This window comes from Nicotiana tomentosiformis, chromosome 11 (assembly GCF_000390325.3).
Source record: "Nicotiana tomentosiformis chromosome 11, ASM39032v3, whole genome shotgun sequence".
NCBI classification, from domain to species: Eukaryota; Viridiplantae; Streptophyta; class Magnoliopsida; order Solanales; family Solanaceae; genus Nicotiana; species Nicotiana tomentosiformis.
This window is the reverse complement of record NC_090822.1, coordinates 114,254,810-114,268,203: the sequence shown is the minus strand read 5'-3', so window position 1 is coordinate 114,268,203 and position 13,394 is coordinate 114,254,810. Positions and strand designations below refer to the sequence as shown.

At 38.5% G+C, this 13,394-nt stretch overlaps 1 protein-coding gene across 2 annotated transcripts in view; it reads left to right on the top strand.

Annotated features, from left to right (window-relative positions):
* Window positions 1–13,394, top strand: part of LOC104104038 (DNA-directed RNA polymerase III subunit 1) — a 39,483-nt gene that overhangs the window by 7,663 nt on the left and 18,426 nt on the right. For both annotated transcript variants that reach the window (XM_009612023.4, XM_009612022.4), the window contains exons 5-14: window positions 184–353; window positions 445–557; window positions 5,172–5,271; window positions 6,967–7,182; window positions 7,262–7,410; window positions 7,494–7,635; window positions 7,731–7,871; window positions 9,027–9,215; window positions 11,907–12,102; window positions 12,399–12,492. In XM_009612023.4, coding sequence (XP_009610318.1) covers window positions 184–353; window positions 445–557; window positions 5,172–5,271; window positions 6,967–7,182; window positions 7,262–7,410; window positions 7,494–7,635; window positions 7,731–7,871; window positions 9,027–9,215; window positions 11,907–12,102; window positions 12,399–12,492 — 1,510 coding nt within the window. The remainder of the gene's footprint in view (window positions 1–183; window positions 354–444; window positions 558–5,171; window positions 5,272–6,966; window positions 7,183–7,261; window positions 7,411–7,493; window positions 7,636–7,730; window positions 7,872–9,026; window positions 9,216–11,906; window positions 12,103–12,398; window positions 12,493–13,394) is intronic.

Genomic DNA, 13,394 nt, shown 5'->3' with positions numbered 1-13,394 from the left:
TCTATGTTCAAGGCTATGAATGCTTCTTCTTTTTCTTAATTATGCCTTCAACGATTTCGAATGGTTGAGCTGAAAATTTTATTAGATATAGGGGAGACTGGGTGCTTTATGGTTTTTGCATGGTGATAGTATCTTCTAGACCTCATTGTTTATCTTATTCTTTTATTTTATTATAATTATTAGGTATGGTGAAAAAGGGCCAGTTAAAAATCATCCATGAACGAGGAAATCGTTTCTTGGATGAGTTTAATGCGGCTATCTCTCACAAGATAGAGCTCAAGACATCTGTTAGTGTACCTCCAGAAATTGATCCAAAAGCAGTTTACTCCCTTTTTAAGAATATGTCTGATGAGGTATTGTTTGATATTTGTTAACTTTTGTACTCCTTCTGTGCAATCCTTTATTCTTCTTTCTACCATTGTTCTCTCATTGTTACATATGCAGGATTGTGAGCTACTCTACCTCAGCGATAGACCAGAAAAACTTCTTGTCACAAGTATTCCAGTGCCACCAATAGCTATTCGCCCTTCAGTATTTGTGGATGGTGGAACACAGAGGTCATATGCATTTTTGTCTTATAAATTTTTAATTTGATCTAGATATTCGTAGACAATATAAGATATTTTAATGCACAAAATTTTTTCTCCAAATGAAAGTTTTTAAGTTGTTTATAAATTCTCTTTTCTGTCAATTTAGGTCATAAGTAGTTGTGTTACTTGTTTTGGGATGTAAACTTTTCGAGGTGTAGGTCGTCGACAATCTTATGTTTGCCCGAGATATAAAAATATGACAAACAAACGTCTTGTGTTGGAGGAGATTGGCAGTAATCAGGATATTTTGTGACTAATGGTTACATCGTTGACCTAACATAGGCTAAATAATTTCTAATTGGACATTGAGACCCCATTTGTTTTTGTTGAGATTAAGACGTATGAATCTGGATACACGTATGAATATTAAGATGTGTATTAGGATTAAGACGTCTGAATATTAAGATGTTGTATTAAGATTGCTTGTTTTCTTAACATATGGGTGTATAAATTTTTTCTTTATTTGAAATTAATAAATATGAAATTCAAATAAAATACTAATTAATCTAATAATATATCAACAACATAATTTTAAAAAAAATTATATGGTGTTTGGTGGTGGTGATGACTAGTGGTAGTGGGTTGTGGGTGCTGACTGGGAGTAGTGGTTGGTGGTGGTGTTAGCTGATGGTGGTAGTAGTAGGTAGTAATTAGTGGTAATGATGGCTGGGCGATAGTGGTTAACCGTTAACAATGGTGGTAGTTGGTGGCGGCGGCTTATAATTGTGGTGGATGATTGTAGTATCTAATGGCGGTGGTGACTGATATGGGTGGTTGATGATATATAGTGGTGGCAGATGGTGGTGATTGTTGGTAGTGATTAGTGGCTATTGTGGTAATGGTGGTGATGATTGTAAATAGTGTCCAGTGATGGCGGCGTCTGACTGTGGTGACCAGCGGCGACGATTGTGGCTGAGTAAGGTGGTTGTGTCTTGTGGGTGGTGGTAGTTAATAATGATGGGCAGCTACTGGCGATGACGGCGGTTAGCGATGAAAGTGGATGAAGTAGTTGTGAAATGTCATTTTTGCAGAAATCTCAGAATGGTTTGCATCTTAATGATATTAATACTTTGTTGTAGGCCTTAATCATTCAGATTTATTTAGACCCATTAAATGGTTGTAAAATAAAAAAATAGACACACTTAATGATTGAGATATGAATGATTAATAGCCTGTTTGGCCAAGCTTCAAAAATTAGCTTATTTTGAGAAGTGTTTTTTCTCAAAAGTACTTTTGGTGAGAAGTATTTTGTGTTTGACTAATTAATTTGAAAAGCACTTCTGAACAACAATTAGTGTTTGGCCAAGCTTTTAAAAAGTATTTCTAAGTGTATTTTTCTCAAAAGTGCTTTTGGGGAGAAACTACTTTTTTCTGCTTCTCCAAAACTGCTTCTATTAAAAAACACTTTTTTTCTTCTAAAAAGGTTGGCCAAACACTTCAACTTTGAAAAAAAACACTTTTTTTTGTTGAAAAAAAGTGCTTTTGGTTTTGGAGAAGTTTGGCCAAACAGGCTATAAGATTTAGACATAAAAACAAACTTTAGTTAATGACTGAAATATACAACAACAACAACGACCCAGTAAAATCCCACTAGTGGGGTCTGGGGAGGGTAGTGTATACGCAGACCTTATCCCTACTCCGAGGAGTAGAGAGGCTGTTTCCGAAAGACCCTCGGCTCAAGAAGACAAAAAGAAAAGAGAAAGAAAAGAAAAGAGACAATATCAGTACCACCAACAGATACCATAAGAAAAAATTAACAACGTCATGAAAGCCAGAAAATAGGTGCAGAGCAAAAGCGGTAACCATTAAATAGAGTCGGTTCTATGAAAAACGAAAGAGTAGTAAGACACAACATTGCCACTAGCTGTCTTAGACAAAAACCCTACCAAGCTAGCTTCACAAATGTACGAACTATGGAAAGACTCAACTACCTCCTAACCTATAACCCTAATACTCGACCTCCACAGCTCCCTATCAAGGACATGTCCTCGGAAATCTGAAGCCTCGCCATGTCCTGCCTGATTACCTCTCCTCAATACTTTTTAGGTCGCCCTCTACCTCTTCTCGAGCCTTCCAAGGCCAGCCGCTCACACCTCCTTACCGGAGCGTTTGAGCTTCTCCTCTGAACGTGCCCGAACCATCTAAGCTTCGCTTCCCGCATCTTGTTATCAATGGGAGCCACGCCCACCTTCTCCCGAATATCATCATTCCTAATCTTATCCATCCTAGTGTACCCCCACATCCACCTCAACATCCTCATCTCTGCTACTTTCATCTTCTGGATATATGAGTTCTTATCAGGCCAACACTCAGCCCCATACATCATGACCGGTCTAACCACCGCTCTATAAAACTTACCTTTGAGTATCGGTGGCACTCTCTTGTCACACATGACTCCAGATGCTAACCTTCACTTCATCCACCCCACTCCAATACGGTATGTGACATCCTCGTCGATCTCCCATCCCCTTGGATAACCGACCCAAGGTACTTGAAACTGCCTCTACTCGGGATGACCTGTGATTCAAGCCTCACATCCACGTCCACTTCCCTCGACTCAGTGCTGAACTTGCACTCCAGGTATTCCGTCTTTGTCCTGCTCAGCTTGAAACCCTTGGACTAAGAGCCTGTCTCCAGGCCTCCAGCCTCTCGTTAACACCGGCTTGCGACTCATCAATCAGAACTATGTCATCAGCGAATAACATACACCATGACACCTCCCATTGAATATGATGTGTTAACGTGTCCATCACCCGGGCAAATAAGAACGGGCTGAGCGCAGAACCTTGGTGCAATCCCATAACAATCGGGAAATGCTCAGAGTCGCCTCCAACTGTCCTAACCCGAGTCTTAGCCCCATCATACATTGTCCTTAATCGCCCTAATGTAGGCAATCTCCAGAGAACTTTTCTAGGAACCTTGTCATACGCTTTCTCCAGATCAATAAACACCATGTGCAGATCCTTCTTCCTCTCCCTATACTGTTCCACCAGTCTCCTAATAAGGTGTATAGCTTCCGTAGTAGAACGACCCGGCATGAACCCAAACTGGTTGTCGGATATAGACACCAGCCTCCTCACCTTTGCTTCAACCACCCTTTCCCAAACTTTCATGGTATGGCTCAGTAATTTGATACCCCTATAATTGTTACAACTTTGGATATCACCTTTGTTCTTATACAACGGAACCACCATACTCCACCTCCACTCATCTGGCATCCTCTTCGTCCTAAAAATAACATTAAACAACCCCGTCAGCCACTCCAAGCCTGCTCTACCCACACCCTTCCAAAATTCAACCGGAATTTCGTCCGGCCCGCTCGCTTTGCCCCTGCTCATCTTACGCATAGCTCCCGTGACCTTCTCAACCTTGATGCGCCTGCAATACCCAAAGTCACGGTGGCTCTCGGGATGCTCCAGTTCACCTAGCACAATATCTCGATCCCCTTCTTCATTAAGAAGTTTGTGAAAGTAAGTCTGCCATCTCCTCTTAATCTGGGCATCTTCCATCAATACTCTACCATCTTCGTCCTTGATGCATCTCACTTGGTCCAAATCTCGAGCCTTCCTCTCTCTCGTCTTGGCCAGCCGGAATAACTTCTTCTCCCCGCCTTTCTCCCCAGTTCCTCGTACATACGACCATAAGCCGCAGTCTTAGCCTCCGTGACCGCCAACTTAGCTTCCTTCCTAGCTACCTTATACCTCTCCATGCAGGCTCGCGTCTCCTCCTCCCTTATGCTCCCTACTAACTTCAGGTACGCCGCCTTCTTCGCTTCCACTTTACCTTGGAACACTTCATTCCACCACCAGTCTCCTTTGTGCCCTCCAGAGACGCTCGCCGAGACCCCTAACACCTCTCTCGCAACCTCCCTTATACAGTCTGCTGTCGTCGATCACATAGTGCCCGCGTCCCCACTACTCCTCCAGGCTCCCATAGCCGACAACCGCCCCTCCAAATCCTGGGCTTTATCTAATGACTGAAATATGAATAATTAAAATTCAAACCTTCATTGAGTACAAACAAATGAGGCCTAAGCATAGTTTTATTACGTTGTGAATTTATAGTCCATGAAAACTTGATTCCTAATATTATGGGGATATTCTTCTTATTTTTATAGCTTTACATGATTGACACATTGATATATCTATCCATATTCTGATAGATGGTCAAATTACCACTTGAAGTCTGACTTTGTCCTTTGCAGTGTTATTATCTTCGAATTACCACTTAATGATTGAGATCTGATGATTAGGATTCAGACCTAAAAAATAAACACACTTAATGACTAAGATATGAATGATTAAGATTTAGACCTTCATTAGTGTGAACAAATGAGGACTAAGCATAGTTTTATTGCTTTGTGACATGAACAACAATTTTCAGTGTTAACTTTTAGTCTATGAAACTCGATTCCTGATTTTATGGCCAAATCATTCAGCTTTACATGATTGATACTTTGATATTCTGATAGATGCTCAAATTACCACTTGAAGCTTTGTCCTTTGTAGTGTTATTATCTGTCACCGTATTGATTCAAATACTTTTGTTAATGCCTTGAAGTTGTTCAATTGCATGTTGCAGCAATGAGAATGACATCACGGAGAGGCTTAAGCGTATTATTCAAGCAAATGCCAGACTTCTCGAAGACATTTCTGATACCAGTTTTCAAAATAAGAGTCTGGTATTTTTTAGTTCACTTCCTGATCTTTTTTGATCAAAGACTTCCTTCTCATTTTGAAAATCAATGATTCAGTGTTATCAATATCAGCTTTTTGTAGCCTCCTTTTTTGGTTAATTAGATGGAAATTTTAATATAGACTTTATATTCAATATGTGCTGTATTGCTGTTATGTTATAGTCGAACTCTGCCTACTGGAATGAGAAGTACTAAGCATGTTTTGATTACTATTGCATCTCACCCATCGCCAAAATATTTTACATTTCATATCGACATTTTAGGAGTCCATTTTTCTTATAAGTGATGTTCAGAAACCTAATTTGATTATATCTCCCGTCCCATAATTGTGGGTGGCTATTTGTGGTTGTTTTTTCTTACAACAAGTATAGAGTAGAGTGTTAAGAGGAATCTCAATTGGTCTTACTCCTTATTGAAGTTGTTGAGTTTTATAAAATCCACATTAGATAAATAAGAGCAACCAAATTATAATGATTTTGGGCCACTTTACCATTTGCATGAATGTTTCAGTTGGATGCTTAGGTCTTTAGTGTGGTATCTGAGACACACTTTGTTAATTGTGAAGAACATTTACCTTGAGTCTGATTCAGCCTCAAAAACTAGCTCATTTGGTGAAAATTGTACTAGACCACATGAGAATTTCTGCTTCTGCCCAGCTTTTTTTCACCTTGCCACTTCTGTTAACTCCTTATCAGGTTCTCAGCGTGTTATTTCTAGCGTCAGCTTTTGCCGGCTGTAGAAAAGCACCAGTTGATAACTTTATTTCTAAGTTGGAGATGTACTTTAAGATATTTATGATGCAATAGCATGCAAATTACAACTGATGGGAATTCTTTCATATATTATGCACTTTAACACTGGTGGGTTAGTCCTTTGTACTTGCTGGCTTAGCAGATAAAGTTGTCCTCAGGGGTGAATACTAATACCAGGGTTACATTCTCTCCTATCTAAATTAACCTTCTTACTTCCATAATATGAATTAGAGAATTTATCCATATATACCTGTGGAGAGAACTGCAACGATAGATTTTAAACCTATCTTAGGTAAATTATTTATCAAATTCTTTTAGAACTGTTGAAACGGAAAAAGCCTTGCGCTTTTGTTAAATCTTGGTATTCCGCACACTATTGCAAATTACTGTGTCTTCAAGATTAAATGGCTAGGATAGTGTCGGGTAGATCTTTGAATCTAACTACTGTATAAGCGATTCGACTTGGTTTGTCTGGTAGTTTTGTTAGTTCTGCCAAATCCTAGTACTACTTCACCAAATTATCTCCTTTTCGAAAGATGCACCTGTTTCTCTTTGTCTTATTGAACACTATGACAGTCACTCGAGAGTCTAGATATCAATCCTGCTAAACTGTGTGTGCCAAGCTTTCTATTCCCTGATGAACACTACAAAATGATCATGCATTTTTTGACATTGGTTTGGCATAGTTACTGAATGTTTAATATGAGCTTTTCCTATTAGAGATATATGTCAGCAAAAGGTGTCTATTTAGACTGCACTCGAGGCGCGTAACAGGCAGGGTTTTTCCAAACGTTAGAGCTGTTTGGAAGTTATGTACCGTGCATGGATAATCGTCAATTTGCTGATGCATTAGGACCAGATGTTTTCTGCCTATTCATGCTACTTTCCTCTTTTTTTTAGCTTACTAGATGTTACAACTTTGATATAGAGTGCTTGGGTTGATCTGCAAATGGAAGTTGCACAGTATATAAACAGTGATGTTCGTGGAGTGCCACTACATTTGCAAGCTAGTAAACCAATGAGTGGTTTCACTCAACGCCTTAAAGGAAAGCAGGGACGATTCCGTGGAAATCTCTCAGGGAAGCGTGTGGAATATACTGGCCGAACTGTTATATCTCCTGATCCAAATTTGAAAATTACAGAGGTCTGCCATGGAACTAATGTTTGATCAATATTGGTCGTTTTATTTCACTATGAAGGGAGAATCACAAATACATATGCAGGTTGCCATTCCAATACTGATGGCTCGAATTTTGACATATCCTGAGCGAGTTTCACAGCACAACATAGAGAAGTTGAGGCAATGTGTTCGTAATGGACCAAATAAATATCCTGGTGCAAAGTTTATTAAGCATCCTGATGGAACTGAGATGTATGAACTATTAAATTTTTTAACCCCTTCCTGTAAATCGCATCCATAAATCTTCTAAAGCCTGTCTTAACTGTATAATGCAGATCGTTGATGTTCTCTTCTAGAAAGCGTCATGCTGATGAATTGAAATTTGGTTATATTGTCGATCGACATCTGGAAGATGGAGATATAGTCCTGTTTAACAGACAGCCAAGTCTACATAGGATGTCAATCATGTCTCATCGGGTGACTATTCTTTGATCAAATGATGTGTGAATGGATGTTTTGTTCATGCGGGCAGTGGATTGATTCTGTTTTTAAATTTTAAAATTTTCCTTCAGGCAAGGATAATGCCATGGCGCACATTGAGATTTAATGAATCTGTATGCAATCCTTATAATGCTGATTTTGATGGGGATGAGATGAATATGCATGTGCCACAAACAGAAGAGGCGAGAACAGAGGCTCTTATGTTAATGGGGGTAAGTTTATTCCTTCCGTCCATCTTTACCTGACATATGTGAAGAATTGAGTAATATGGTAGTGTTTTGAGTTAGCTAGACAAGTGTTTGAATTAATAGTAATGTGAAAAAGAGAAGTCCAGGTGAGAAAAAGGCCGCATCTTAGTGTTTTGAGGGTAAACATTTGATGTGTTGAGAAAAGTGTCAACCTTTTGTGGTTGGACTAAGACAAAAATATGGCCTATACTATCCAAACGATACAAAGTCTGTTTTGACTTTTTTTATTTTGACTAACATTTTCAATTGTATTCATATTTAAGAGAAGTAATTTGCTTGGTATAGTCCTTACGATAAAAAATTTCTTGGTATAGTCCACGGTTTTATTTTATATACATTATAATGTAGTACAATTTCTGGGAAGAACCAAAAATCTAGATTCAATATGGGATGATGATATGCCGGGTGGTGTTTTTCATTCCATTTATGCAGCTTAGAGTTTACTGCTTCAGGACATCTATTTGACTGATGACCATGGGGTCTCAAAGGCTCCATTTCGTCGATGTAGTTTACTTTTTCCCTTTTCCAAAGCAAGGCAGCTTATCTTTTCCCCTTTCTACTCAATCTTTTTGTGATCAGTACTCTTGTTTCCTGTTGGAGATAAAATATAGATTTGCTTGTTCCATTGTCAATGATGTTGTCTGTCTGAAAGCTCCATTGGCGTATCAGGATGGTGTCATCTTATATCATGATGACATCCCTAGCTGCTGCTTATTAGCTGAAGTTATTTAATTGGATGTATAGGCATATGTTACAAGATCGGGGGGGGGGGGGGGATTTGGTTCTGCTTCTAATTTTCCTTTATTCCAGATTTTTTCTCAAGGCTTTTTATGTGAGGTCAAGGTTTCATTATCTATGCTTTAGTAATCTTACTTTTCGGTTAGAAAGTTTCCTGATAATTGGTAATTAAAAAAATTCCTGAAAATTATAATTGGAAACTTAAAAGGCAGAACTTCAAAACTCTTATCTTTTTCATGATATTTTGTGGCAAAAATGTGGCAGAAATTGTTTCGGTATCCTCTAGCTATGACCAAAACAGGCTATGAAGAAATATCGAACCTGTTCTTTGCTTGTCCCTACATTAGTTTTCTCCTTCAAGTGTTTGTGATGGTAATGCAGGTTCAAAACAATTTATGCACTCCGAAGAGTGGCGAAATTTTGGTTGCTTCTACCCAGGATTTTTTGACGTCTTCCTTTCTCATCACGAGGAAGGACACATTCTATGAGCGTGCTTCCTTTTCACTTATATGCTCATATATGGGCGACGGAATGGATCCTATAGATTTACCAACTCCAGCACTGATTAAGGTTGGTAACTACGAAAGAGTTTGTGAACTTTTACTTCTGTTTGCTGCCTAATTGATGAAGTTTTCATTTTCAAACATTCTTCTTTGATCCTTTTTCTATTCCTCTATGTGTTCCTTTCATGCTTCCAACTTGCTTGATGATTGATCAGACATAAGGTTTCACAAGCCAATGAAGTGTTTTCACAAAACTTTGAAAATTCTAAAGTAGCAATTGCACAGTTCAACATGTGAACTGCAGTGATTATCAAGAATAAATCAAATATGAAATACTTTCCCCGGAAGTGCTTTCACAAGTATTAAGCATATGGATGTGCAATTTGCATTTTTTAAATTTCAGAAGTTGAGGTTTTCTTTCAATTAATTCTTTTTTCCGTTCAGTTAATATCTTTTTATTGTTTTTATGTCAGAATGTTAGTGTTGAAGAAACAATTAAGTAAATAAAGTTTGTTGTCTCTAATAGCTTGAGCTTTTAGATGAGATGGTCACACACTTCAATATGGTATCAGAGCAGTCATAGATCCTGTGTTCGAGTCTCACTGCCATCATTATAGAGAATGAATTTCAACGTGCTTGGCCAATGAAAATATGAATGAAGCCTGCAGAGGGGGCGTGTGAAGAGACAATAAAGTAAATAAAGTGTGCTCTCTCTAATAGCTTAAGCTCTTAGATGAGATGGTGATGTACTTTCAAGGTTTTGCACCTCTCAAGCACAAAGAAGAGATTAAAAACAAAAGCACCCCGCTAAAGTTTTTCACAAAACTAGCGAAAGCGTTCTTCAAACTCACGTTAGAAGAATGTAAGATGAAAAGAAATCTAACCCACACCGCCACACGTTCCTCAATCCCACAAGATTGCAAGAAGCGTTGAATAAGCGAAGAAGAGGAAACAAGAGTCAATCACGTTTTTGAAGCTAATGCTCAAAGAAACTATTCACCAATGTTTATTTTCAGCATATTGAGCCCTTTAAATAAGCCTTACAATGGGTATAATTGATGAGGTTAATGAAAACTAATCCTAATTGAACTAGAATAAGAATAAGGTTAAGAAAAATCTATTCTAACTAAAATAGGAAAAGGTATTCTAGTAAGGATGAGATAGTAACTAACAATCCTAGTTTGACTAGAACTATAAATATAATCCTACTAAAATAAGAATTAAATTACTAGGAAACAAGAAATAAGAAATACTAATCTTTAAGGAAAAGAAATCCTAACCTTGAATGGATTCTTGGCTTCTTGGCCTTCTTCATTTTGCATCAGATGGTCACACACTTCTACAGTTAGAATAGAATACTGGCCGCGTATATACTCTTACATTGGAAGAATGTTTTTAAGCATTGTTTAAAGTCTATAAAAGCATATATGCATAAAAAACTTGTCTCCATGCATTCTTCAATCTCTTCCCTTATTTCTCATCTATTGGCCATGTTTTTAGTTTGTGCGACTACTTTAGTCCCTGGAAGTGTGGACGTCTTTACTTTGGAATGCTGATAGGGAATGCTGGCTTGGTGATCAACAGGTCTTTAACATGTTTTTCTGAGGAAAATATATGTTTCCTAAGGGGTTGAAAAAAAATTGACACTCCCAATCTGCTGAGAACAGAAGGCAATGTAGTGGGTTGTGGAAAGGGTGTGCAAGGACTCGGAAAGTCTGGCAATGAACTTTTTGTTTCCTTTTTTTTTTTTTGGCTGGTCTTGGGGCTGCCTTACACAGCATAAGCAGACTAACACCTTTTAGCTTTTGAAAGCATGTGTAGTTACTAGTTACCTCTGTGTATTTTTCAGTAAAGATATAACAGTGAGGCTTTTGTAGACTCATTATGGCAACCGCTTTTTAGGAATTTGCTGGTTATGGGGCTTCCTTACCCACACCATCAGCAGATTTCCACTTTTTTGCTTTTGCAAGTATGCGCTGGTGCCTCTTTCCATCTGTCAGTAAAGAAGTGAGTGAGTTCATCATAAAGTAGTACTCTGGAATTAGGTCTTTGTCCTGTGTCTCATGAGGGCTTGTCTGTGTCGGATTTGTGGGTGGAATAGTCCATAGATGGCCATACTTTCTTTTCCCCTAATGCTCTCTCTCTCTCCCTCAGAGAGGGAGAGATAGATATATATATATATATATATATATATATAGAGAGAGAGAGAGAGAGAGAGAGAGATTATCTTAGCCCAAGTAGTAGATAAGTGTGTAATCGAGAGGAAGAAAAGGAAATTGGGTGGGAGGGGAGGGTATTGGGGATATGGTTCTCGAGAGAGGTGCTTAGAGAAAGGACGGGGGCAGTTGTTTCAACAATTTCTTTCTGTATTTTCTTTATATTGTTTAGCTTATTTTATTCTTTGACAACATAGAGTCAGCGAAGTGGGTAGTTGCCCTAATTAAGGAAACTATTAGTGACATTTGACCTTCTTTTATGTTAATACTGCTAAAATTCAGAAATATCATTTGATTGAAAATTTTGATCTTTGAAGCTTTTGGCGAAAGCAACAAGTCATCTTTCTTCCTAGATATTTGATTTGGATTGGAATATGCATATTAACACTAATCAAAATCATAGTGCACACCCTTCTTTTTTTTTTTATTAGTAGCTATGGTTTGGTTGAGTTTTGTTTCCATCTTTTTACGTGCTGAAGCCAGTAGAATTTACTGTTTGTCTTGTCTTTGGATCTTCAAATGACTGAGATGGCTTTTCACAGCCGGTTGAGCTTTGGACCGGGAAACAACTCTTTGGTGTGCTGCTGCGTCCATATTCAAAGATGAGAGTCTATGTAAATCTAACAGTCACAGAAAAGAGTTACAGCGGGAAAGGGGAAACAATGTGCCCAAGTGATGGATTTGTTTATTTCCGTAATAGTGAACTGATCAGCGGGCAACTCGGGAAGGCTACATTAGGTCAGTTTACCTTTAGTGCCCATTTAATCGAAACAGACATGATTTTTATATTATTTGCCATATAGTTTGATTTTGTTGATTCCCCTCTTGAGGTACATGTGTAAAAGGCCACCTGCTTATGCACTAATGTTGCTATGGCACAGCCTTAATCTTTTCTCGTACCCTTTGATTGATTACATTGGAAGGGGTTCTCATGTGTATTGTCCTTTTAACTTATGGTCTGTTCTTTTTTTGGATTTCAAGACCGTAATCAATAATGAGTGACAGTAGTTGTTATTTGTGTGAGATGACAACAGGAAATGGAAATAAGGATGGTCTATACTCTGTTCTGTTGAGGGACTACAAGTCACATGCTGCTGCAACATGCATGAATCGGCTTGCAAAATTAAGGTGCGCTAGTTAGATTCAGATCAGCCATTTACTTCTGCATTTTGCTGTCAACTGAAGTTAATTTTTTATGCTGACATTAGAGAAGTGTACTTCATACTTCAACTTTGTAGTTGATATTTAGACTTTTAGATGAAATAAATGATTAGAGGATTTCAATTTCACGGCTAAGATCAATTGTAACACACTTTTTGCCCTTCTTACTTGTAGTTGGATATGAATGTCTAATAAAGGTTCTTGCTGTGATTGATTTTAGCAAGTTTACTGTGTATGTTAAGGATTTGGTGCGTCTAGGCTAGCACTAGGAAGTCAAAGGAACATCAACAACAACAACAAAAAACCCAGTGTAATTCCGTAAGTGGGGTCTGGGGAGGGTAGTGTGTACGCATACCTTACGAAGATAGAGAGGTTGTTTCCGGAAGACCCTCGGCTCAAGGAACAGTGAAACTAAAGCAACAAACAATTGCAACAACAAAATAACATGGTAATGGAAGCGAATAACACAACATGTACGAATACGAAACAAGAATAAGAAAATACAACAATAAAACTAGTAAAACAGGCAAGCCTAGGAGCGACTCACGACAAATTTTCAACCTTCCACCCTAATACTCGTCCTCCACACCTTCCTATCGAGGGTCATGTACTCGGTAAGCTGAAACAATGACATGTCATGCCTAGTCACCTCACCCGGTACTTCTTAGGCCTACCCCTACCCTTCCTCAGACCCGCCATGTTCAACCTCTCAGACCTCCTAACCGGGACAACTATGTCTCGCCTCTTCACATGCCCGAACCATCTCAGCCTTGATTCTCGCAACTTGTCCTCCACAGGGGCCACTCCCACCATGTCCCTAATAACTTCGTTCCTAATCTTGTCTTTCTTAGTATGCCCACACATCCATC